At 51.0% G+C, this 25719-nt stretch overlaps 1 protein-coding gene and 1 long non-coding RNA gene across 6 annotated transcripts in view; both read left to right on the top strand.

The window, feature by feature from the left end:
• The window catches only part of GNB5 (G protein subunit beta 5), a 41247-nt gene that overhangs the window by 5597 nt on the left and 9931 nt on the right, over positions 1-25719 (top strand). For 2 of the 5 annotated variants that reach the window (XM_036033601.1, XM_036033596.1), the window contains 6 exons: positions 3394-3505; positions 13539-13675; positions 16244-16285; positions 18459-18535; positions 19009-19141; positions 23658-23801. In XM_036033601.1, the coding sequence (XP_035889494.1) occupies positions 3394-3505; positions 13539-13675; positions 16244-16285; positions 18459-18535; positions 19009-19141; positions 23658-23801 (645 nt within the window). Of the gene's footprint in view, positions 1-3278; positions 3506-13538; positions 13676-16243; positions 16286-18458; positions 18536-19008; positions 19142-23657; positions 23802-25719 lie in introns of those variants that run through there. The other 3 variants (XM_028507625.2, XM_036033607.1, XM_036033613.1) reach the window with 3 other exon arrangements.
• LOC118502187 lies at positions 6407-7449 on the top strand. The gene is made up of 2 exons (XR_004904882.1): positions 6407-6753; positions 6889-7449. It is a non-coding gene; the product is annotated as an uncharacterized LOC118502187 (long non-coding RNA).

Raw genomic sequence — 25719 nt, 5'->3', positions numbered from 1 at the left:
AAATTAAGCCCAAGGAAAAGTGTTCCTTCAATCTAAGCATTCAGCAAAGGCTAGGGACTGAACACAAATCCTGGCATTTTTCAAGTACACAAATCAATCCTCACTAGAGGTGGCTATGCACAAGTTTTATATCCGGATCTTTAATTATGAAAGATCTATATCCAGATCTTGCAGCAAAAAAATGTCCACAGCATAGCTGAAGCCCTAGGAATTTGTCGTATCTCAGAGGATTTGCAAAGCTCTGTTCAGTAATGTGGCTGAGCCCGGCCCCCACCTGGTCAAAAGTGGTAAAGCACTCTTTTCCAAGCCTAATAGAAAATCCTCTATTATTATTAGTGTTGTTATTATTGTTATTGTTATTATTTTAGATTTTATTTATTACTTTTAGAGAGAGGGGAAAGGAAGAAGAAAGAGAGGGAAACATCAATGTGTAAGAGATACATCGATCAGTTGCACTCCCCCAACTGGGGACCTGGCCTGCAGCCCATGCATGGGCCCTGACTGGGAATTGAACTTGTGACCTTTTGGTTCACAGGCTGGCACTCAATCCACTGAGCCACATCAGCCAGGGTGAAACCCTCAATTATTAACACATTTTTTAAAACCCTACATCAAAAAGAGGAAAGATGACTTTTACATTGTGCTTAACTCATGAGGAGAAGGCAGTATTCATCCTCCTGGTTCTGCTGTAATCCCTGACAGCAATTTAAAAAAAAAATCACCCCCATAAAGCGAATGGCAAAGAAACAGCCCTGGGGAGACACAGGCTTTGGTGCAGCTCAGTAACCCTGATTCAGAGGTCAGGTTCAGTGTGACGGACTTCCACCCACAGCACGCTGTGTTCTAACCTTGGCTCTGCGAATCGTCAGGCCCAGGCATGCATTTCTTAAAACATACCTGCTTTCTGGTGGCTGTCCTACCACCCTGGAGCAGTGCTGTTTATTAATCTAGCTCTTCTGTTTTTTAAACAACTTCCTCTGTGGACAGAAGGAGCCCAGAATCCTAGCTCTGTAACATCATAGATTCTTCCCAGGTCAGAGGCCCTGCCTGGAGATAGTCTTCAGGGGACAAGCCCGTGGGGTTCCCAAATACTCAGACAGGTGCCTTTGTTTGGCTGATGGGACATCCAAATGACGAATCTTTCATCCAGGTGTTTGGGATTGTGTAGACAACAACCTCCAGTGGGTCCTTCTCATGTCTAGGGGCAACCCTGTGCCTCCCCCACTGCTGAAACCCAGCAGAACTCCATACTCCTCACTGGAAAAAAGGACTGAGCACCGAAGTACTGGACAGCACTTTTCCAGCTATTAAAAAGTTGGATGGCCTTATCCCTAAATGCTAGACTTTCCAGATACATGGGTGTTTGGAATTTTTTTTACACACAGAACCTCCAGAGGAGGGCGCACACGAGCATGAAGCACCCCTCACCCCAGGTCTTCACCGGCCAGCAACCTCACACATCCCACAATGGTCCCAGAGGTGTCGGCCTGAGAAGGTGATGAGACGATGCTACTTTTCCCAGACCTGCTGAGATGACCCTTATGAGAAGTGTCCTCTCATTTACTTCATGTGAATTGCTTGTGTATCGGGAAGCCTTAATAATAACAAGCCCATGCTGTGTGCCACGCATTGCTCAGAATGCGCTACATAGTCACTCCTGATGAGGAAGGTGCCATCCCCACTTACAGATGAGGAGCCTGAGACACAGAGAAGTAAAGTAAATCACCCAAGGCCACACCGCACGGCCAGGCTTTGCCCCTCAGTGAGTCCGATCTATACAGAGCCTATGCTCTTAGCCTTTTGCTCTGCCAACTCTGAAACAGATCCATAAATAGTTGCATGTATCTAAAGCATTTGTATATTTTATATACTTGATTTATTTTATTTTCAAGTACATGTTTTATGTATTTTTATGCTGTTTTCTACATCCATTTATAAACTAACATTAACTGAGCACCTAATATATTAATATGAATAATAATATTAGTATGGATTAGTTCCAGTTTTTCTTAAAGAGGGCTCAGGATAGTAAGTCAAGGCTGCGCTCCTCAGGAAAGGAGGGGATACAAACAGGGTGGGGTTAGGACCCAGATTCCCCTTGGCGATGTTTCACTCTAGAACTGGTAACTTTGATCTGCCTTTCCAGTCTTTACACAAACACACACATGCAAGCTCGTGGGGAGGGAAAGAGGAAGAAGCCACAGGTTGGGTCCTCCACACGGGAGTCCTGAAGCTTGTAACTGAATGGATCCAGACCGACTGGGTCCAGATCTTGCCTTTGCCTCTTGGAAGTGTGAACCGAGCAAATCCTTTAACCTGTCTGTGCCTCAGGTGTCTCATTTGTAAAATGGGAATGATGATAGCACCCATTCAGGGTGACTGTTGTGAGCTATTAATGCAAAGCGCTGGCACTACAGGGGACTGGAAAGAGGGATGCTTGCATCCTTGAGAGAACTGTAGTGACCCTCCATTCTAAAGTGGAGGAAACTGCCTCAGAAGTGACTGGTCTGAGATCACTGGGCACCCACTCGAAAAGGCCGCGTCTGGGCCCCCGTGTGTTATGTCCCCACACTGCCCCCAGACTTAATTCCCGAGTGAAGAAAGGAAAAGCAAAACTAGGAGTGGGCGTGCTAAGACCCCAGAGCTTCTCGGAAGCCAGATCTCGTTTTTTGTTGTTTTTTTGTTTTTGTTTTGGGGGGGTTTTTGTGTGTTTTTTGTTTTGTTTTGTTTTTGTATATTTAAGTCAATAAATGAGGCAAGTTTTCGGTTCGTGGTCGGGGAAGTAACAGAGCAACTCGGACGGAATTGGCCGGGTGTCAGTGATGCGAGCCGGACCACGTTGCCCTGTCCTCTCGGGTTTCTGCCAGTAGAACCCTGAAGTCCCAGTGAAAGGATGTCCGTGGGGGGATGGAGGGATGCGGGAGAAAAAGGACGGCAGTGTCACTGGGAGTTCACCAGACTCCCAGGAGCCCGGCCGTCCTGTCTTGGAATCCCAGCTTGGCCCTCAGTACGTGCTGATCCTCCACCAAGTCCCGTATCATCTCCGAGTCTCGGTTTTCTCGTCGGTAAAATGGGACCCACACTCCCTGCTTCCCACGGGCGGAAAACACAGCAGCGCTAAATGAGGCCCGGTTCCGAGTCTCTGCGCCGGGGCGCTCGCCGTAGGCGCGGGACAGCGGCTCCGAGGGGGCGCTGTGCCCGCGGGAGAGGCCGGCGGGGATCGGGGTCGGCGCCGCAGCCCGGCTCGCCGCTGCTGGCGTCAGCGCCGGAGGGCGGGGCCGCGCGCGGGGGAGACGGCGGCTGGAGCTGCGCCCGCGGCCGCTGGAGCCTCCTCCGGCAGCTCACCCTCATCCCGGTTCTCCGCTTCCCTCCCTGCCGCTTCCCCGCACGAAGATGGCCACGGACGGGCTGCATGAGAACGAGACGCTGGCGTCGCTGAAAAGCGAGGCAGAAAACCTCAAGGGCAAACTGGAGGAGGAGCGGGCCAAGCTGCACGACGTGGAGCGTGAGTGCGGGCCCGGGCGGGGGCTGCGCGCTGGGAGGCGGGCCGCGGGAAGACACTGGGTTCCCGGGAGGAGGGTGCCGGCGGCCTGGCACCGGAGCGGGAGCTGCCTCGGTCGTCCGGGCGCCAGGTGAGGCGCGGGGAGTGGCCGCAAGCCCACGGGTACGCGGATGTCCGGCCGGAGCTGGGCGGCCCTTGGAGGCTCCCAACACTTTGCTTAGAGCCCCCGCCCGCCTCTGGGCCCAGGCGACTGGTGGTCGCCCTGACCGCTGGACTCCCGACGAAGGATGGTGGGACCATTTACCATCGCCACCTGCCACGCACTGATCGCATTCCTGCCCTTCCCAGGCGGAGCGGGGTAGAGGGTGTTGTCAGTGGTGGCTAGCCCGGCGAGCTCGTGGGGGCGCTGCCTAGGGTAAACTCCTGTTTTGGTTTTTTAAGTACTTGGCCTGTTGTGTCTTTTCTCAATTTTGCTCTTACACGGAACCAGACTTTGATTTAAAAGCTCGTTTTTCCAATTACCCCATCTCTTGGGGGTGGAGAGCAGGATGGGGGAAGGGAAGTAGAGGAGCTTATCAAATCCAACCATTTAGCTCATTTGAGCTGTTTAAACGGATGCGGTATGGTTGGCATGAAAGAGACTAGCAATCTTAACATTGTTGACCACTACCATAATTTAGAAATAACAGCTCTGTGATTTTTTTTTTGAGTGGGCAATTAAGTAGCTAGGTGAAATGACTCTCGGCAGGACCAGCTTCCCTTTACTGCGTCGAATGGTTCCTCCTCAGCAGGCCTTGGCCCCAGCGCCAAGCTTGGGGAAGTGACTTTATCAGCTTACTTTTCAGCTCGGAGAGTGACAGCTCCTTTTTGCTGAGCAAGAAGTCCCTTTGGTGTCCCCAGGCACACCGATACATTGTGCTTCTGCCATTCCTGTTTGGTGACGTCTCCTTTGCATTCCTTCTGGAAGAGAAAGGCTGAGCTTGTGCTAGGTCCTTTAGCACCTGATTCCTTTCTTTGAAAAATTGCCTGATAGAAGCAGGTGGTCTGAATCTAGAGTGTGCTGTGCTTTTGTAGAGGCCTCCTTTCAACAGGAGTCCCCTAAGTCCCTGTATCATTTAGAAACATATCCAGCTACAATGAACTATAAACCCCTGGTAAAATAGTTAAGCAAGTTGGGAGTTAGTTTTCTTTGATAACAAAAATAAGGGTAGGCCGTCGCCAGCTTTGGTTCAGATATCCAGTGTGCCACCAGGGATCCACGCTCCTGTTCTCCCCACTGTGAGAGCACTGGCCTTGCCCCACAACTGCAGTATCACTGCCACAGCTCCAAACATCACCCCTGGATCCTGGACAGGAGGAGAGGGGAATGTGGTTACCAGCCTCTGTTTCTCCTTTTTACCAGGAGAGCAAAAGTTTTTCCTCAAATTTTCCTTCTTCCCAACAGATTGTTGGTTGCACTTCACTGGCCAGGTCACATAACCACTGCAAGGGAGGCCGGGAAAGGGAGAACTGAACTGGGCACATTTCCAACCTCAAACAGAGCTAGGTTTCCGATACCAGGGGAGAAGTGAGGCATGGATATTGGGAGGCATGGGACGGAGTCTTGCCTATTTCCCTTAACAAATTCCTGCACTCTGCAGATGACAGTGCCCATGCTGTGAGCATGGTACTATCTGAGGTAGGTCTGATTTCTCCATTTTACAGATGAGGAAACTGAGGCACAGAGAGGAGAAAGGACTTGTTGAAAGACCCCAGCTAAAAAGTGGCAGGGTCAGGACTCCAGTGTAGGCAGGCAGAGCTCCAGCCCAGTCTCACTTTAGCGTTTCTGCAGAACCTTGGTGTTCAGTGCAGAGGGGCTCTCCAGAACTCCCACCCACCAGTGCAGGCTGCCCACAGGGACTGTCAGCCTTTTCTGTGAGTGTGTAAGCTGCCTTAAGGCAGAGAGATTGTCAAGTCAAGATGCAATCGTACCACAGGGAACCCCTCCCCTGCCAAGGATGCAGTGCCCTGAGAGGCCTGGACCAAATTTGGCGCTGTGGAGGAATCTGTCCTCACCTGTCTTTGTGTCAGAACTATAAGACCAGCGATCATGGTTATATCTCCCTTTATGCCCCCGCAGCTGCCAGACCACTTCTCTCCTGTACAAAACCCTGGCTCCTCCAAGGCTCCTGCCATCCCACTGCCCTCCCTCCTCTCCTCCCCCACGCTGCTGTCTCCTGACTTCCCAGCCAGGCTCCCTCAGTTCTGAAGGACTTTAGAACATGGCTTGAGCCTTCCTTTTGACCCTAAGCTCTGCCCCTACCTGGTGTCTTCGGGTTCTCAGGGTGACCCTCTCAACACGCTGGCCCCTCACTCCATCCCAGCCCCCCTGGGATCTTGTTGGCAATCAGAACTGCTCCTTCTCCTCTGCCCGTGGGCTCTCCTCAGGGAGCTCACTGTGACAAAGGATCACTGGACTCTCTCTCTCTCTCTTCAGTCTCTCAGCCCTTTCTTGTACGTTTTTATATAGCTGTTGTATAGATGGCCCTGTGACCCTTATCCTAGCAGGGGAAACCTCTTGAGGCCGTAAACTTAAAGTGACCAAGTCATTCTGGTTGGCCTGGAACTCTCAGTTATAAAATGCAAAGTTTTAAGTCTCTGGAAACCCTGCAGTATGGGGCACACAAGGATGGCTGGTCAGCCTTCTGTTAGCTCTGACTTGCCCTAATTCTTGGCTTTAAAAAGTCAACGCAAGCCTTGGCTGTGTTGCCATGAGGTGTGGCAGAGTGTATTGAGCGCTGAAAGGTCACTGGTTCGATTCCCAGTCAGGGCACATGCCTGGGTTGCAGATCAGATCCCCAGTTCAGGGTGTGCGAGAGGCAATAGATCGATATATCTCTTGCACATTGATATTTCTTTCCCATTCTTTCTCCCTCCCTCCTTTCTCTCTTAAAAAAAATCAACACAACAAAATTGTAGAACATAAACTTGGAGGAAAAGTGAACTTTTCCCAATTCCAGACTCTAGTGTCTCCGTCTGTCATCCCTTGACCCTCCGACAGCGTCCATCTGTCAGGCCCTCATCTCCAGGTCAGACCCGCAGCCAGCATCACACAGGAGGTGGCTTGCGTGCGGGTGTGAGGGGAAGCCAGCCCACATCAAATGCCACAGCCCGAGGCCCCATGCCCCTGTGCCTGCCTTTCCTGTTATTCCTCCAGAGCTCTCCTGCCCTGGATGTTTCTCCTTATCCCTTCTGCTTGCCTTCTACCATTGGTAAGTGCTCCCTCGCTTGAGTCTAAGGCATTTTAGATTCATGAGGAGGTTAGCACAGCTTGTATTAGTTTCCTGTTGCTACCGCACACATTTCCACAGAGTGGCTTAAAGCTGCATAAGTTTATTCTGTTGCAGATCTGGAGGGCAGAAGTCTGGCAGGGCTGCATACCTTCCAGAGGCTCCAGGGGAGAATCCATCCCTTGCCTTTTCCAGCTTCTAGAGACCGTCTGCGTTTCCTGGCTTGTGGACCCACATCGCCCCAACCTCATTTCTGTCATCACATCTCGTTTGACTCTGAGCCCACCTCCTATCAGGACCCTGTGGTTACATTTGGCCCACCTGCATAATCCAAGATAATCTTCCATTGCAAGAGCCTCACTTTACTCATGTCTGCGAATTCCCTTTGGCCATGTAAGGTCACACATGCACAGGCCCCAGGGACTAGGATGCGGACCTTTTTGGAGGGCCTGTCACACAGCTCTTAGAACGGGAGGCATCCCCTGCTTCAGCCTTTCCATCTTCAGGTCCAGAAAGTTTCTTCTCCTAACCACCCAGTCCTTTTCTCTGTGAACGAGGCCGGAACCAGGGGATCTCCAGAGGTTCTGCTGCTCCTCTAAGGGAGGACAGGGAGGAGGCACCAGGGGTCAGGTTCCTTGTCCGGCTCTCCCTCTTACCGTGCCGGGTTGAAATCTGAGATTTATATTAAAAAGGAAAGAAGTAAATTCATGTGTGTGAAAGAGAGAGCGAGAGGAAAGGTGTCAGTATTGGGGGTGGGAAGCAAAGTGCAGAACAGTATGTATAACATGCTCTCTTTAGCTTAATCAGGAGATGCTCGCGTGTGCAGGAAGTCTGTGGCAGGGCGTGTGAGAAACTCATCTCTAGGGAGGGGCCTGGGGAGTGGGGACGTGGAGATACTTCTCACTTTATAAAATGATTTGATTTGATTTGATTTTAGAGAGAGGGGAAGGGAGGGAGAAAGAGAGGATGAGAAACATCAGATGTGTAAGAGATACATCAGCTAGTTGCCTCTCACACACCCCCAGCTGGAGACTCGACCTGCAATCCAGGCATGTGCCCAGACTGGGAATAGAACCCGTGACCTTTCAGTTCACAGGCCGGTGCTCAATCCACTGAGCCACACCAGCCAGGGCACTTCTCCCTTTAAACCCATCTATGAATTTACTGCTTTTACAATAAAAATGAGCACTGGGTTGGGAGTTGGGGTCAAGAACAGGAGACTATTCATGTATAAAGAGTTCTTAACCTGAAATTAAACTGATGAATGACCTAGAAGACAGGCTGGATGCACAGACAGGGTGGGATGGGTGCGGGTCTGTTTCAGTCCACTGGGTGGCAGCCCCTGAGGCCATGTGGGGCGTCACGCAGACCCCCCACTTCCCCTGGGGCGCGGACACTGTATAGGAAGCAGCGCAAAGGAGATTTATGCAATTTCTATAAGTACAAACCCAGAGGAAATTGGGGCAAGCCACAGGATTTACCATCAGGTGCTATTCACTTTTGCGTCTGTTCTAACCCGTAGCTTTATGAAAGGTTCTATTCTCAAAGGCTCATTAACCTAAAAATAAAAAGGCCTTTCAAAGTGAGAGGCAACGAGCATTTATTTGAGATCAATACGAACACCTACTCGGGAAGCACTGATTCGGGCAGCAGCCCAAATAACGTTCCAATTAGTAGGCGGAGGCGAGGGGTGTTTCTGAGAATGGGAAGGGGGACTGTGACGTCAGCAGGAGGAGGATGTTTTCATTGACGCAGGTGATAGAACACAATGCTGGTCATTCTAGACAGTGGCTTTAATTTTCAGTCCGGTTATCAGCAGTCCAGTAGTCAAAGTAACCGCTTGTGGTCTTTGCAAACAGTTCTTTGGGGCACAGTGTCGCTTTAGGCCCAGTCCAGAGGTCATTTGGCCCTGCTTTGACCTTCCGGAGGTTTGGGACACAAACGCGCAGAGCAGGTCCTCTGGGATGGCAGCTGCAGCCTGTTTTAAAGTAGCTCCATTTATTTGTTTGATGGTTGGTTGGTTGTTCGTTCAGTTTTCAGACAGACTCTATGGCTGGAGCTTTGGGTGATTCTGATTTTATGGTGTAGAGAGAAATCTAGGAAAGCCAAATTTCTGGATTAGTTTGAAGCAAATGTGTTGGTTTACTTTTTACACGTTCTAAGGAGATGGGCTGCGTGTACTGAGTTCGTAGAAGTGAGTTTCCCTGCAGAGCCTTGCTCTTCCCAGCTGCTGCCTGCAGCCATCTAAGGGGGCAGAAAGCAAACCGCCTTTCATTTCCTCTCCCTCCCTTTCGTTCTGCATTCCTGATGCACATGAGCCAGCCAGTGCAATGTCTCTAAAATACATGGTAGCAAGCGAATGCCCTGTAGCAAATTCAGAAATATGAAAGCAAGCCATCCATACCTGCACTGCCCAGGGGTAGACACCTTTAATATTTTCATGTATTTCATAGCTTATGTTTTTATATTCGTGTGTACATTTATCCACATGCTTGGGACTGTACTGGGGACAGAGTGGGAGCCCAGTTTTAATCGAACACGATGGGTCGACGAGCCCCCGTGTCAGTGTCAGGTGCGGCTCTTCCTGACGTCAGCACTTACGAACGTTAAGATGGTATTCTCTGCGGTGTCCCGTCTTACCTGCTGCGCCAGAGCTTAACACTCCTGGCTTTTCGTTAGGGAATTTAGGGTAGGCTTTTATTTTATTTTGTTTTGTTTTTTATTTCTTTTATTTGAGTGTGGCGAATGCATTGGGTTTAAGGGAATCCAAAAATCTGTGACAGACGTGGGGAGGTGACGGGATTGGAGATGTTTCCCTTCCATCCTGTGGCTGCAGGGTCTGTGTGCACCCCACCCCACCCCCATCTACTTTGGGGGAGGATCAGAACAAGCTTTTGAAGATGAACTTTGAGTGATTTTTCCTTCCTTGATTCTTTTGATCTACCGAATAAGGACCATCCAAAGACTGGATATTGGTAGGAGATATAGAAAGTGATTCAAGATCATTTTTATAATAGTTCTGTTTTCCTATTTCAGACAGCTCGTTTGTCTGTGGTCCATTCAGCACTTATGATCTGTTTCATAACGCTCGTTTTCAGGGGGATGTTCGAGCCCATCCTGCCCAGACCGTTGTTTTCATGGCCTGTGGGACAGATGGTGGGAAGGCCTGTTGTGTGTTTTCACCTGATGATTACGTACACGGCGTGAAATCTTGTGTGTTGACCTGCATACTACACATTGTTCTTTAAAGTCGTGTGCGCACGGATTATAAAAGAAATAGTGAAACGACTCTCTGAAAGTTGAGAGGAGGCCCCACCTTGATGAAAGATTGATCTTTGCCTGAAACGAGAATTCTGATTTTTAAACTCTTCCACGGAGCAGGGCACAGGCCCAGAGGGGACACTGTTCACCACGAACTTGTGAGTCGTGCTCTGCCCTCAAGCCTCGTTTCCCTTCTCTGAGACGTGTTAAGGCGGTGCGGCTCGCTTGCCCTCAGACTTGCTGTTTGGGACTTGGGGGCCAGTGGGCGAGAGGTTCGCTGAGCAGAGAGCTGGGACAGAGCCCAGCATCCTCCGCCAACCATTCACCAGCTCGGCTCCGCTCCATCTTCTGTAATGGGCTTCTAGTAAGATTTTGTGTATGAGAGAGATTAGGAGAGGACGGGGGGGGGGGGGGGCGGGGCAGGGACCTTCTACATCTCAAACCTGGAAGTCTGGAAGTCTCTACCCCACCCGACTGCCAGGCCCCCGTGTGGTGGGCTCAGCCCGCACCCGCACCCCCGGTCCCTGCCTCGGGGTGGTGCCAGTGCTGCTTGTTGAGTCAGTCTCTCCTGCCTGGAGCTTTCCATCCCTCTCCTGGTCAGGTGGTGGCCGAGCCAGGAGCAACGCAGGTTTCTTGACTCCTGGTTTAGAAACCCTAACTGACCCATCAGGAAGTGTGCGGGATCCAAGCTTGGGGTGTCTCAGGGACTGAGAAGCCATTGTCACCGCCTTACCGAGTCCTTGATTGTCTAAAGAATTCCAGCCACCTGCCCAGAGCTTGCCCTCCTGTGGGGCGTTATCTGTTCTCAGGGGTCAGAGTGCATGTGCATTGGGTCTTAGCCTCTCCAAGCCTATTTCCTCTTCTGTAGAAATGGGGGTGAAGCCTGTGTCCTCAGGCTGTGTGTAAACGTCTCAGCCCAGTACCAGTCACCCAGGAGACAGTCCATGGTGGGTAATGACAGCACCTGTGGAAAGCCTTTAAAAATGTGCTTTCCCTGTGACTCAGCAATGCCACAGGGTGGAGTTTGTCTGAGGACCGAAGCAGGACAAGGGCACGCTTGCAGCCTGGAGCCCCGGGCCTGCCAGCAGGGAGTGTTTGAGTTCCAGCGCCTCCATGCAGTGGGTGTTGTGCAGTTACTTATAATGACAGATAATCACAGTTGGCGGGGAAAGACACCTACAAATGTATCAGGTGAAAAAACAAGTCCCCCAGATTACATGTGGAGTGTTGTCTGCTTACACACGTATGCACATGTACACATACACAGAAAAATCTGGAAGCATACACCGTATCGTGCTGTGTATAATGCACTCCCATGTGTAATGTGCACCCACATTTTTGGCCCAGACTTTCAGGGAAAAAATGTTTTGTTTAAACATTTAATTCAATTATTTATGTATTTATAGATTCTTAGGCTTTGTATTGTAAAGGCATTTTAGCATTTATTTTTGAACATACTGTGGTACAAGAAATTCCATGTAACAATTACAAAACACAAGAACAGATACAAGGTATTTCAGGACTTCAGGACTTTCAGGATTTCAGGACTACCCACGTATAATGCGCAGCCTTTTCCCTCAAAAATTTCAACAAAAAAGTGCACATTATACATGGCAAAATACAGTACATATAGCAAATGTTAAGAGTGGTTGGACTAAGCAGAGTTGTAAGTGATCATATGTTTCTATTTTCTGATTATTTTCGTTGAGCGTGTACTTCTATAATTATTTTTACATTAAAAGAAGTCAAGCCCTGGCTGGCGTAGCTCAGTGGATTGAGCTCGGGCTGCGAACCAAAGTGTCACAGGTTCGATTCCCAGTCAGGCTACATGCCTGGGTTGCAGGCCATGACCCCCAGCAACTGCACATTGATGTCTCTCTCTCTCTCTCTTTCTCCCTCCCTTCCCTCTAAAAAATAAATAAATAAATAAAATCTTTAAAAAAAAAAAAAGAAATCAAGAAAAAATCCTCTCCCGGTCCATTACCTCTTTCCACTGTCCCCTCCCCTTCTCCCGTAAACACCGTCTTGTCCTGACTCTTCCTTGCAAAAGCGCTCGCTCCTCCCGCTTACGTTCCTTCTGATTTTCTGGCTCCTGGCCCCCAGCCCCCAAAGGAATATTTCTGATTCCTAGCCTGGCAGATAATCTGCTTTCCCAGGTAAGCCTCAGAACACCCCCATGGATTAGGTCATTCTTTTCCATTTAACTGAAAAAAAATCTAAAAAAAAAAATTATCAGTTACCAACTATCATAAAAACCAGCTTCAGGCAAGACTCATTAATGGATGTTAAAACCAGGGTGTTCAAATTTGAGGAGTAAGAGGGTGTTTATGTGGTTTCAGAGTACATCCCCACAAAATACGTTTTCATTACAACAGGCAAAATGGTAACTCTGTTGAGGAGAACCTGGCAGATGCCACCTTAGGCAGGTGATGTCTGCAGGTGCCTCCTGGCGGGTCACACTGACAGGAACTCAGCATCAGCTGGCCGTGCTCCTGACAGACATGTGCCCCCCAAACCTAACCCCGAGCAAGCATCAGACAGGCCCAGACCAGGGTGAGGGGTAGCTGGAGACTGGAGACACGTGGAAACTGAATGCCACGCAGGATCTGGGGGTTTCTTTTGCTATAATGATGTTGTTGGGACAGTAGAGAGTATCTCAGTGACATCTGTAGATTAGACATGGTATTGTTTCAGTGTGAATTTTCTGACTGCAGTAATTATACTGTGGTTATGTAAGAGTTCCTTGTTTTTAGGAAATGCATGCTGGAGTGTTTAAGGAAAGGGAGGCAGGGAGCAGGGAAGGGAAGCGGGAAGGAGAGGTTTCCCTAGAAGTGGTCGTGGGCACAGGGCTTTAACCACAGAGTCTGTAGGTTTTCAGTAAACCCACAGGTGTGCTGCTTGGTGGTTCACTCATTCATTCTTTTCTGCAGCATGTGAATGGGTCACCTTCTGTGTCCCAGACATACAGGGATCAGTTAGGGGTCGCAGTGCCTGTCCTAGAGCAGCATGCATGTACACTATGGCACCTGCCAGGACAGTTTTTGCAGAGTTGTTTGTCCTTGTGAGTAGAAAGTGGTAGATAAAAGAACCAGAAGCTCCAGTTTTGCTCCCGGTTAGTTGTATGAACTAGTATTAGCCAAAGAACCCCTGGGAGCCTCCGTCTCCTAGCCTGGGAAGTGGGATGGCACTCTCACTGCTGCCACGCTGCCGCCGTGCAGAGCTGTGGCCCTTTGACCGGAGAATGCTATACGGTGCTTCACAAACACAGGGTGGTCTTGTCATTAGTCCCTCAACGTGTGTATATGGCAGTGGTTTGAAAAACACAGAGAGAATGACAGTGTGGTCTCTACCCTGCACTGAGCCTAAAAGAGAGAGCATTGCGAGGGCCTGGTAGCAATCAGAGACCCAAGCTGCGCTGCGGAGAAAGCCCAGGGTCCCCCCTGTGCCGGCGCGTGGCCCAGAGCCCAGGCCCGGGTGATAAACTGACTGCGGCCCTGTCCTTCTAGTGCACCAGGTGGCGGAGCGGGTGGAGGCCCTGGGGCAGTTTGTCATGAAGACCAGAAGGACCCTCAAAGGCCACGGGAACAAAGTTCTCTGCATGGACTGGTGCAAAGATAAGAGGAGGATGGTGAGCTCATCACAGGTACGTCGCACCTGTCCCGTGATGGCGAGCAGCTCTCTGGTTTCATGGCCAAGGGGACGGGAGCTGTCCTTACCAAAAGCCCCTTTCCGCTCATTGCAACTCTGCTCGCCCTCCAGAGGACCTGAGTTCAGCGTGGCTAGGAATTCCCTTCCATACTGCAGGGCTCCGCTAGTTTGGGCGGGTTTGGAGTTGGTAATACTGAAACATTGTAAACTCTAATTGACAACCCATTTAAAATTATTTTTCCTGAGCATATTTCATGCTCTTATTTGCGAGTGAAATCAACTTTAAAACAGTGGGGTTTTTCCCCCCAAATTGAGGGCAGAAGTGGTTAAGAAGCCCCCACAGCTTCTTTCAGTTTAAGGGTTTAGCAATTTTTAAGCCTTAAAGAACAAACTTAACATAAATATTTTGTGAAGTGTAATTTTTCATTCATTTTACACAGTCGGCATAGTTTATTTTACATCGTGTGGGTTAGTTACTTATTGCTACATGACAAATTGCCCCCAAATTTGGCAAGGTAAAACAGTAGATACTTAGGATGCCGTGTGGTTTCTGAGAGTCAGGAGTCCTGAGCAGCCTCGCTGGGCGGTCCTGGCTCAGGGTCCGTCCAGAGGCCGCAGCCATCTGACAGCTCGACTCAGGCCGAGCCGCATCCCTCCGAGGGCTCGCCCACTTGGCTGGGGGGCGCAGCTCTGCGCCATGCAGAACTTTGCTCAGGGCTGCTCTGGACACAGTAGCTGCCTCCCCCAGAGCAACTGATCCAAGAGAGGGGGATGGAGGCAGAAGCCATGTTCCTGTGGCCAGGACCCCTGTGATGTGTGATGCGGTCCAACACTGTCACTGTATTCCGTTGGTCACATGACCAGCCCTGGTGTGATGAGGGCGGGGCCGGTACAAGAGTGTGAGGATCAGGAGACTGGGGTGCCTGGGGACCCCCTGGAGCCTGGCAACCTCTGCTTAGTACTTGTTATGTGTGTTTTGATGTTACTGCATTGAGCACACAACTATAAACTAGAGTCACACATTTTTGTAGCCGGTCTGCACTTCCCTTCACCCCTGCCTTCGCCCCAGCTTCTTCAAAGGACAATTTGGGGTTTTTTTAATTATCTTTTAAATATAAAAACTGTACATATTCCAGATAATCTGCAGCTCTAGTATCTATGTTGGTGTTGTGTTTGATAGGACAAGTGTTATTAATATCCTGTATTAGCCACAAATCCAGAATGCCACGTAGCACTGGCTTTTTTTATGTTCATGGAACAGTTATCACTTTGGCATTTTACCACGTTAAGAAACGCTGGCAAAGAGAGCACAGAAAAGGTTTTACTCCCACCACCCGTCACAGCCATTATTTTTATTTTAGAGCATGTCTTTCTAGACGGGTTTTTAAATGCTCATTTTTACAGAGTGGTTATTAAGATGTACACGTTGCTGCCTAGCCTTTTAGACATTTTTATCCTTAAAAGTACAATATATGTCGGATTTCTGTCACTCATGTGCACTCCGATTAGGGAGGGAGGGAGGGGAGGAGGACTGACAGGCTGCATCCATCCTGTCTGCTGCAGAGGGTGGGCGGAAGCCGGAGACAGCAGGGAGGCTCTGGCGCAGACTTGGAGTGACTCAGAGCAGCCCTTCTCCCTCAACAGGCGGGAGATTAATCCGCCTGACTGTGGGTTAGGGTCAGGTGGAGGCACCGTCTCTGCAGGTACCTGGGCTCCTCGTGTGTAAACTGGACTCACGGAGGGGACCACGTTTAGTTTTATCAGACTGATTTTAGCCTCTCAGGTGCCCTTTTCTCTCCTGGGCGCACAGTGGGTGGGCCGTGAGGACAGGCAGGCAGTGCTGTGGAGGACGCCACCCACATGGATGCTGAGGAGGCTGTGCGCTGAGTCAGCACGCCTGCCCGCCCAGCAGGCGGGGGCTCCAGGCCTGGAGGAGCCCACGGTACAGGCCCGGAGCCTCTGCTCTGTTACCTCATCTGCCCCCCACATCATGCTTGGGAGTGTAGCAAGAGAAATTAGGCCAGAAGAACCAGTGTACTTAGGAGTCAGTCTTGAAAGGCCCGAAACTGTCGACTTTGACCTTGTTTTGGGGCCCCTCGGCCACACTCAGCATGACTGGAAGTCTCCCATCTGAGCATGCAAGGCAAGTGGCCGTGCCACTTTAGATAGTCAGACCTTGCTCGTGTCCCCAAGCGGCATTACCCGCCTCCCTGCACCTTTCCGCAGTCACCTCAGTCACCAGACTTGGCTCCAGATGGCTTGAGTGATTTATAAAAAATCAGGCCTGCTCTAGAGGCTGCAGGTTCACCATCTCTGAGGGTGCCTGGGGGACCCATGCACTGAAGGAAGTCAGCTCAGCCATCCTCTGCCACTGTCACCCAGAGCCTCGGGCCGGGGGACACCCCACACCACGTCTGCACGGGTGACTGTGTCACAGGGTCCAGAGCTCCTGGATGTATCCCCCGTGGGTTCGTACTACAACTAGATGACTATGGGCTGCAGACTGTCACAGTGACAGCGGGCTTGCTGACCCCTCCTGAACAGTCTGCTCTTTTCCCTCCAGGACGGGAAGGTGATCGTGTGGGATTCCTTCACAACTAACAAGGTAAGGTGTTGCCCCCAGCACCCTGAGACACTGCAGAACCCCATCCTAGTTTAAAGGTGCTTGGGTCCAGCCCCCTAGGCCTGTCCTCATTTCCTCTCGGGGAGCCTGCCTGGAAATGAAAACCCCACAAAAGCCCATCTGTGTTAAGACAGCCCAGCAGCCCACAGAAGAGCATGCAGAGCCACCATGGAACATACTAAGACAGGAAAGGGCACAGCCCGGAGAACTGGTCCCATTCACACAGGCAACTGCGTGTATCCTTCCTCTGAGTGGTGATAAGAGGCACCCATATCCCCAGCTTTCTTTACCCCCTGACTTTGCCCAGACTCCAAAGTGCTGTGGACGTGAGCAAACGGTGGGTGAAGCTGAGGCTGCAGGGGGTTGACCTGCACTGTTGGGGACACTGTGGAGTCTGAGCCCCTTGCAGCTCTGGGCTGAGTGTGCATGGCTCCAAATTAGACCTAAATTTAGACTTTTTACCAAAGAGAAAAACTGAAATCTCTGTGTAGATGTGTTCATGCCTACATCATGTTGGCATTTACAATAATGGGTATTGTGTATTAAATATGGATTCCAATATTTACTTTGAAAGAAAGTCTTCCTTTTCATGATATTAAAAAGGAGACTTGGCCCTGGCCAGTGTGGCTCAGTTGGTTGGAGCATCGTCCTGTAACCGAAGGGTTGTGAGTTCAATCCCAGGTCCAGGTGTGAATGGGAGGCAATGAATTGATTTCTCTCTCTCACATCAATGCTTCTCTCTCTCCCTATCTCCCTTCTGTCACTCTAAAAAGCAATGAGGAAATGTCCTTGAATGAGGATAAAATAAATAATAAATTAAATTAAACAAAAAGATCTGTATATGTCACAAATTGAGCAGTGTCAGTATTCTGCATTACTGAATGCGTTGAGTAAGTGGTAGGCAGCTGTGGCGTGGCCTGATCAAGCCAGGACGCAGAACCTCCTTGCAGGGAGCAGGTCCCTAATGGTGAGGCCCCTGGGCAATGGTAAAAATGACAACTGTTTGCAAAGAGCTTTGTTACACATCACCTACCTCCCTGGAAGACTGTGCCTCTCCCAGCACTCCTAGGCAGTATGAAGGGTTTTGTTGCTTCTATTTATGCCTTAATGTGGCATAGAACACACGCTGCATGATTTCCAGGGAGCTGTGGAGTCACCACAAGTGGCCCCTAGCAGGGAACATAGCTATTACTTGTAAGGAAAGGGGCCTGGACGCCCTGTGCCAAGGGAGTGGCCAGCCCACCTCATTTGCTGGAGGGCAATAGGTTATTCTTGGCCTCGGAAAGATTGTGAGTGACAATGGAATTTTTGACAGGCAGTTAAGGAGCCCATATTTCCCCACAAACACAGAGAGACAGACTCACACCAGCGACACTTGAGTGTCCTGTGCAAATCTGGCCCTATTCCCTCCCTTTAGAGACGGAGAGTGAGGCTGAGTGCGTATAATGGCTGGTTTGCAAGGGTTGCACTTCTTGTTGGTGTTGGACCCAAAGTATGGGATGGTGGCTTTGTTGTTTGCTTATCTGCACGCAGCAGGACGTGGGTGGCTCGACCACCACCCGGAAGCTGGGGACTGTTAGGCCTGGTTCTTTATGCTTCCATTTTACAGGCTCTCTCTCATCCCAGAGATCACCCTCCCTGCCCCCACCCATGCCTTCCCAGGAATGGTTTTAGGACCCATAGTGGACAGAGGCTCTGTATACTCACAAGTAAACAAACTTACAATATACCTGTAAAGTGTCATTCAAGAATATATTTTGAAAATAGGGGGAATCAGAGTAGATAAGGCGATGTATATATATTGGAACTGAAATTTGGATGAACTTTCAAAGAAAAGGAGCCCCAGTATTCATTCAGAAGAACAGGGGGCAGGGGAGGGGGTATAACATTAAGAAAAAAGTAAAACATTAAGGAATTTTTTTGCTAGTTGAGGTTTTTAACTTTTAGAATAAATGATAAAACATTTGGTTGACTGTATGTATGGGGCTGAGTGGGTCTTCTTGTCGGTCTGAAGCTAATTGTTACCCCACTCCACTGCCTTTGAAGCTGTAATGTGATTCAGTGAGATCGCCAGTGACTCTGTTTAAATTGCATGTTGAGATGTTTGTGCAGAAGCCGTCCTCGCTTACCGTGAACGGTTCGCCCTGTGTTTCAGGAGCACGCGGTCACCATGCCCTGCACGTGGGTGATGGCGTGTGCGTACGCCCCGTCGGGATGCGCCATTGCGTGTGGGTAAGCAGGGCCTACGGCAGCTTTTCAGATTCCCCTTTAGCTGCAAATACCGTTGCATGGGCAAAAACATGCAAGCAAACAAGAACGTGTGATTTTTGTTGTTTGCTTGTTAAGCAGGGTGTTACATTCCTCTCTGAACTTTGTTAAAGAAAAAAAGGCACAAAAATCACTTTCATAGTTATTTTCATTACCGACTGACAGTAGCATAAGCTTTAAACATATTCCCCTCACTCTCCAATGCTGGTGGTGAGGGCTATAAATTGGCGCAGACATTTTGGAAAGCACGTTGGTGATGTGTATCAGAAACTTTGAAAACTTGGTAACCTTCGATTTAGTGACTTCACGTCTAAGAACCGTGGAGTCGCAGCCAGCATCACCCCTTCCCAGCCACAGCGCGAGACTCCGAGGAAGCGTGCACGTGCGCACTCTCTTGGCCTGTCTCAACACCTGACACTTCTTTCTCTCCATGCTAGTGGCTTAGATAATAAGTGTTCCGTGTACCCTCTGACGTTCGACAAAAATGAAAACATGGCCGCCAAGAAGAAGTCTGTTGCAATGCACACCAACTACCTGTCGGCCTGCAGCTTCACCAACTCCGACATGCAGGTACGCAAGGGGCCCTCCCGGGGGCCAGCCTGCCGGAGGGCAGGTTACATGGCAGACAACTCGGGGAATACAGGAAGCTTTTCCAGTGTTCCTTTTAACAGGAGGGGTGCTCGAGAGGAAGTTCCTATTGTTCTCTTCGGTTAGTAGTAGTAGTAAAATCAGAAATGCGGGAAGTCAGGGCTCTTGGCTACAGATGGAGTTGAGATAAACTACGTTCCCTACTGAACATCTTCTCTAACTGACTTGTCGGGGGTGGGTCAGGGGGCCTGCTGGGGTGGTGGGCATTCCCCTCTCCCAGTCTGAACTGTGGCTCCAGTGTACGTATGTGTGTAGAACCTCACCGAGCCGCTGAGCTTCACAGTTGAGCACTTTACACACCTCTCTGAATCTCCTTGATGCTCCTGTTTTAACAGATGCAAAAAGAAGAAGCTTTAGAGAGTAAATCTGCGCCCCACTTTGAGTAAACCCCAAGTAAAAACAGTACTTTAACACCTGGACCATATTTCTTAATAAGTTGTGAAAGCATACCGTAGTTTATTTATCCACGTCTATTCAGCACACCTTCCTAGGTGTCCGCCGCCCACGTTGCCAGATACTACCTGGCTCTGGGACTGGAAGCGTACACAGTCTCTGCCCATAGGGACCTTCGTGGAAACCAGCCGTGACTGCAGGGCGGGGAAGGCTGGGAGCTCGGAGCAGGAGGCGTGGTCACAAACTTGGTGGAGTGGTCTGGGCTGGCCTCGGAGGGCACGGGTGTTGCCAGTGAGGTGTGAGGGGAGCACAGTGGGAAGCAGCCTGGGAAGGGGGCGCCCCAAATGCCCTGCAGACGGAGGGCAGCCATGCAGGGGCTGCTCATATTTGGGTTTGTTTTAAGGAGGAACTTCTCTGAGTCAGATTAAATCCTTCCGTGGCCCACTCTGGCTTCAGCTGACTCGTGTCAGCAAGGGAGGCTGGTGGCAGGGAGACCAGGAGGCTGGGTCGTTTTTTAATTGCTGACAAGGGGATTGTTCAGACTTGAAGTATAGTGTTGACACCTGGTCTTTGAGGCCAGGAGCCTTGCAGACCTGTACAGTAGGGGGCACTGTGGCCCCAGCTGGCTGCAGTGGCCAGAACCAGGTGCCTTTTAGCCTGAGGAGTAGCCAAAGCAAGAGAGAATGCTTAGTCTGGAAGAAGGAAGCCACCAAGGGCTGCAGGGACAGTGGGTGGTTGGGCATCTGGTGGAGACCCATCACCCTCTCTGTTGCCACCTGCTGGAGGTGGCCATTAAAGGGGCATCTGTAAGGTGGAAAGTGGATTTTTCCCAACTTGCAGCTACAAGGAGACAGCTGGAATGGAGAGAAGTCCCGCCGACTACACGGGCCCCCTGGGCAGGGCACAGGTCTCGGCTCGGGGTCACACAACAGGGACCAAATCTGGGCCCACCGCATTCTAGCTGGTCCGTCCTAAATGGGTTGTGTTCTGTGTTTTGTTTCTCTCACCTGCGAGTGAGGATGGTAATAAATTCCTCTGTAATACGGTTTTCTGGGAATTAAATCAGGTGACTCATGTAGATACTTAGTACATACAGTCTCTGATAAATTATCAGTAAGTGTTGGCTCTTACTGTTTCATGATTAATATTAGCAGAAAGATTCAGATGCATGGCCTGGCTTGGGCACTAATAACTAATGAACCCTAAGCTTCCTCGCACCTGTGGGAGGCGGGGTGAGAAAGAACCTCACGCGGCTGGTGTGAGATGGCGGCGTTGAACCTGCACGTTCTTCACGCTCCTGAGTAAACGAGGGACACCGAGTCAGAGGGTCTGTCCAGTGCATTTCTGCTCATGAATGTTTGGTCTTTAAAGTTTACTTGTACTTACATTATAATGAAGATCACAACAATATTGTTAAGATATTAAAGATTTATTTTTCACTTTTAAAAACTATTCATTAGTTCGCTTGACGAGTTAGTCTGTGGTAATCATTTAAAGCGTCCCAGAAAAGATCGGAGGTCATTGACCCTTCACCAGTATCAGGGCAGGAATGGCGTGGGGTGGGCACTAGTGGGTGTGGGGCAGACACTAGTGGGCATGGGGCGGACACTAGTGGGCGTGAGCCTGCAGAGCCCGGAGGAACCCACAGCACATTACAAATACAAGTACCCAAATTAAGATGCCATCAAAGTCTTGCATGTGCATGAGCTACTTTATCAGCCTTGCTCACCCGGTCGGATGCACACTTGAGGGAAGCCAACACTGCGGGGGCTTTGCAGCCTTAGGAATGCCCCAAACTTGAGAGCCACCCCTCAGTGGGGACTCTGAGGAGGACCTTGGGGACTAGGCCCAAGAAGCCTGAGAGCTCCGGAACTCACCCAGCTCTTTCTCCAGGAAGAGGCTCCAAAGTGGCCTCAATCTTCACCAGCTGGGAAAAGGTCCTAGGCCTCCCTAGGCTTCCCAGCAAGTAACCCATGCCGAGACAGTGCAGCCGGTCAACACAAGGCCAGTGGGGGAGCAGGGTCCCCGCTTTGTAATGTGTTCCCTCCCTGCAGAAGAAAGGAGAGTCTTTGTAAGTGCTAGGAGTGGCATGCGAGAGAGAAGGGGAGAAACTGGACAGGAGGGAGAGGGATGGAGGGCGGAGAAGACCACCAGCCCATGGAAATTGGAGGTGCAGAGGTCAGCGGGTACATTGCATGCTAGCCATCCTTAAGGCCTGATTCCTGTTTTCTTTCCTCAGCCCTTAGTAATTATCAGCCACTGAGGGCTGTCTGTTGTGGGCACTTAACATTGCAAGAGCCACTTCCTGCACCGTCTTATCACCTCATCCAGGCCCTGGGAGCCGCTGGAAGGTGGGGCACAGGGAGGTTCTGCTGTGGCCTGTGGTTTCCTCCATGGCATCTCGTGACCAGGCTGGCTCCAGGATGCTGCAGCGCAGGCAGCTGGGTGTCTGAGCCCATCAACCCTGGATCCTGCTGTCTTCCCCCAACCCCACGGGGGTATGCTCAGCCAGAGGCCAGGCCTCACACACATGGGCTCGGTCCCGTGCCTGCCCCAGGCACCCCAGCATTCCTCTCCTGGTGTGGGCCAGTCTTTTACTTGAAAGCTCTACAAAGGCTGCCGAGGGATAGCTGCACTGACCTGACAGATTTTCTGAAAATATACCCTTGATCTTATCATTCTGCTGGGAAGCTTCCCATAGCTTCTTGTTGTCCGCAGGCCCTGGTCTTCACCCTGCACAGGTTCGCCTTTCACTGAGTGCAGAGACAGGGCGCTCCCTCCTTCCCCCACCAGCTCTCGCCCACCCTCTGAGACCAGCTCAGATGTTGCCCAAGTGTGTCTGCTGCCCCTCCCCTGGGCCTGCCTGTGTCTCAGTACTTCTCACACTCTGTCCTAGGTGTCATTGTCTTGTCTATAAGACCATCAGAAAAACTCGCCATTCAACAATGCTTAGACCTACTGCAGTGAGGGAGAGAACCCCAACTTGAGAATCTCTAGAGTGTCCCAAAGTGGAGAAATCAGGGAAGGATACTTGGAGGGTTTCGGGGACTGGGCTGGGTGATTTTAAGGTGGATCTGTCACTGTGGGAAACTGGCTGATGACATAATAGCTTTGGATTGGTGAGCCCAGCAAGGCAAGGGTCTTAAAGCCAGTCTTGATGAGCAAGCTGTTACTCTTGCTAGTCGGTAGGTTATTTTTACTTGGCTGCAGTATTGTTTAGTGTGGAACAAGCAAAATGTACCTGGTCCCAGAACTGATTGACACGGGGACATGGAAGTAGGTTGGTTTCAGGTTTTACTGCCAATCCTGTTAAACTGAGTGAGCCCAGGAGAGTAGAGACCAAGGTCCAATCTTTCTGCCGATCATAATGCCCAGCAGAGGGCCTGGACACCATTGGCACACAGCAGGTGCTGCTGGCGCTGTGTGTATGCGTGTGTGCATGAGTGTCAGCGCATGTCTGTGGCCCTGGAGAGCCTCTGGGCAGCTCCCTGGTCTGGGGAGAAGCGGCAATAGGAGAACGTGGCCAACAAAATGCTGCCTTAGCCCTTGCTTCCCCACATGGGGTCCAGTGACCGGCATCGGTACCACCTGGGAGTTTGTGAGAACTATAGAACCTCAGGACTCACCCCAACTCCAAATTAGCCAGCAGCCGGGTGACTGGGGTGCTCAGTCAGTCTGAGAAGCACTTCACGCCTCTGGCATGCACAGCAGTGGGCGTGGCTGCTGGTGGGAGCCAGTTGAGATTCTGTTCAGCAGAGGCTCCCGGGCACGTCCTGCGTGCCAGGCAGGCGTGGTCCCACAGGCGCTACAGGGAGACCTCATGGATCTCAGACCCTGGAGGAGGACAGGGACGGAAACACAGCTGAGCATCAGGGTATCAGACATGGACTTCTTGCTCAGTATGGGAGAAACACTACTGCACCCGAACCCGGGTGTAGTGAGGTGTGTGTCCGTGTGTTTAAGGAGCCTTCCTTTCCCTGACGGACTTGCCCCGACAGAGCTGAGATCCTGACAACAGTGCTCTTCCTGTCCTTTCCTGCGGCAGATCCTGACGGCGAGCGGCGATGGGACGTGTGCCCTGTGGGACGTGGAGAGCGGGCAGCTGCTGCAGAGCTTCCACGGGCACGGGGCCGACGTGCTCTGCTTGGACCTGGCCCCCTCGGAAACGGGGAACACCTTCGTGTCTGGGGTAAAGACCTGAGGAAAATGTTGAGGGTCCTTTCTCCACCAGGGGGCTTGTGGGGGCCATTCGTGGCACTTCCTGGGACTGGATGGGATGTGTCCCTCTAGAAGGGGTTGCAGGAGCGCCTCAGCTCCCCACTGCTCCCCAGCTCCTGCAGCCACGGTGGTGCTTTAAGGATGGTGACAGTGCTGGGCTGTGAGGGCCTCCCTTTCTGCCCTTGACCTTCAGTGGTCTACAGAGGGATTTGGAGTGTTTTCCTGTTTGACTGCTGTTCTTCAGGGTACTAATATCTACCACATCTAAAAATGTCATTCCTCAAACAAATAGCAGAGTTAGAATCTGATGGCATTAGAAATGGCCACAAGGGCCCCCAGCTGGTCAGACGGCTGCTGAGGCAAGGCAGCACTGTGTTCAGGGTCTTGGGACTGGTGGGACACTCCTGCCCCACCCCTGCCAGCCACCATCCCTGTGCCACCCCAGGGCATAGGGAACAGGGTGTTGGAAAGCTCAGTGTTGGGCAGATAAGCCACAGTGACACAGGAGCACCTGACTGAGAGTCCGGATATCTGACTCTAAATTTTGTCATCTGTAACCTGTGCGTAATGCACAGCAGTGCTTGCCTCCCCTCCCTCAGGATATCAGGAACAGTAGGTGGGAGAGTTTACACTGTGTTATACAGATGGTAGGGGAAGCATTTTTGTGGGCAGGTGGGAATGAAAGTGGAGAACGAAGCTGGCTGACCTGACCCCGGTCAGTCAGGAGGGTGGTGAGGGAGGCCGGTCACGCACACACCGTCAGACAGTGTCTGCAGCAAGAAGACAGAGGGGCCCTTTGCTCTGAGCGGTCCACGTCTCATTTCTGGGCGTCAGACAAGGGCTGTCTGTCCTCTGAATAGCAGGGGCCGCAATTTTGTTCTGGGGTACTTGGCCGTATGTGTAAATGTTTCATTCTTGTGCTTTCGTGTAACTATTTATCTCCTGAGCTGCACTGTTCACTCACACAGTCAGTGTCATCATGGGTCACACTGTCTCATACAGAGCACTAACTCCATGTGATTTGGTGTCCTCTGAGGGTCAGGAGACACTCCCGGTTCCTTTGCCCACACTCGTAGTAAAGACGCTCAGAGCGCTGACCTTACAGCAGGTCTCTCTGAGATGTCGGTCGTGGCACCTCGTCATCCCCCTCTTTCCTCTGAGATGCAGCCAACAGTTTGAGCACCGGTTTTAAGCCACGACTTCCATTTGACAAGTGAGAGTCCACATCATAGTCCCCAAGCATGACGACAGGACTGCTCTGCAGGAACTTACCAAAATGCTCCTAGAACCACGAGAGTATAACATGAGGTTCTCATTTTCATGAATCTCTGGGTTTGTACAGGTCTTGGGCTGGAAGTCCAGGGAGGCGACTGCCCAGGCAGCCAGTTAACTGCTGGCAGGCCTGTGCCTGGGCTCCTACTTAGCTGACTCCCAGCCGGGCATGCTGCTGAGTGCAGATGGCCCCAGGGCACCCACAGCACCCCCTGTGCCCAGGGCCGCCCCAGACACCTGAGAAAAAGCTGGGAGGTCCCACCCAGCAGCCACTGTCTGCCTGCCCTCCCCTCTGGGCTTAGAGAGGCAGAGATGAAAAGGAAGGAGGAAGGAAAGGGGAAAATGAAGAGATGGCGATGCCCATGGGAAGGTAAGAAGTAGACTCCAGAAGGTTTGTAGCCCCTCAGAAAGCAGCTAAGTAAGAAAACACACTACCGGAGGCAGCGGGGTCCTCCCTCGTTCCCCTCCCACTTCGGCCTTCTAAGGGCTCAGCAGTCGAGGAAAGCGGCCTTAGGTAAAGCTAGTCTCTGAATAGCATGTTGTCAGCCCTTTACTAGTGGGACATAAACGGTCCGTGTCACATGACTGGAACTCACGCCTGTCTGTAGACAGTCCTT

The sequence above is a fragment of the Phyllostomus discolor genome, chromosome 1, assembly GCF_004126475.2.
Source record: "Phyllostomus discolor isolate MPI-MPIP mPhyDis1 chromosome 1, mPhyDis1.pri.v3, whole genome shotgun sequence".
NCBI lineage: Eukaryota > Metazoa > Chordata > Mammalia > Chiroptera > Phyllostomidae > Phyllostomus > Phyllostomus discolor.
Note: the sequence above shows the minus strand (reverse complement) of the source record. Positions and strands in the feature narration are given on the sequence as shown.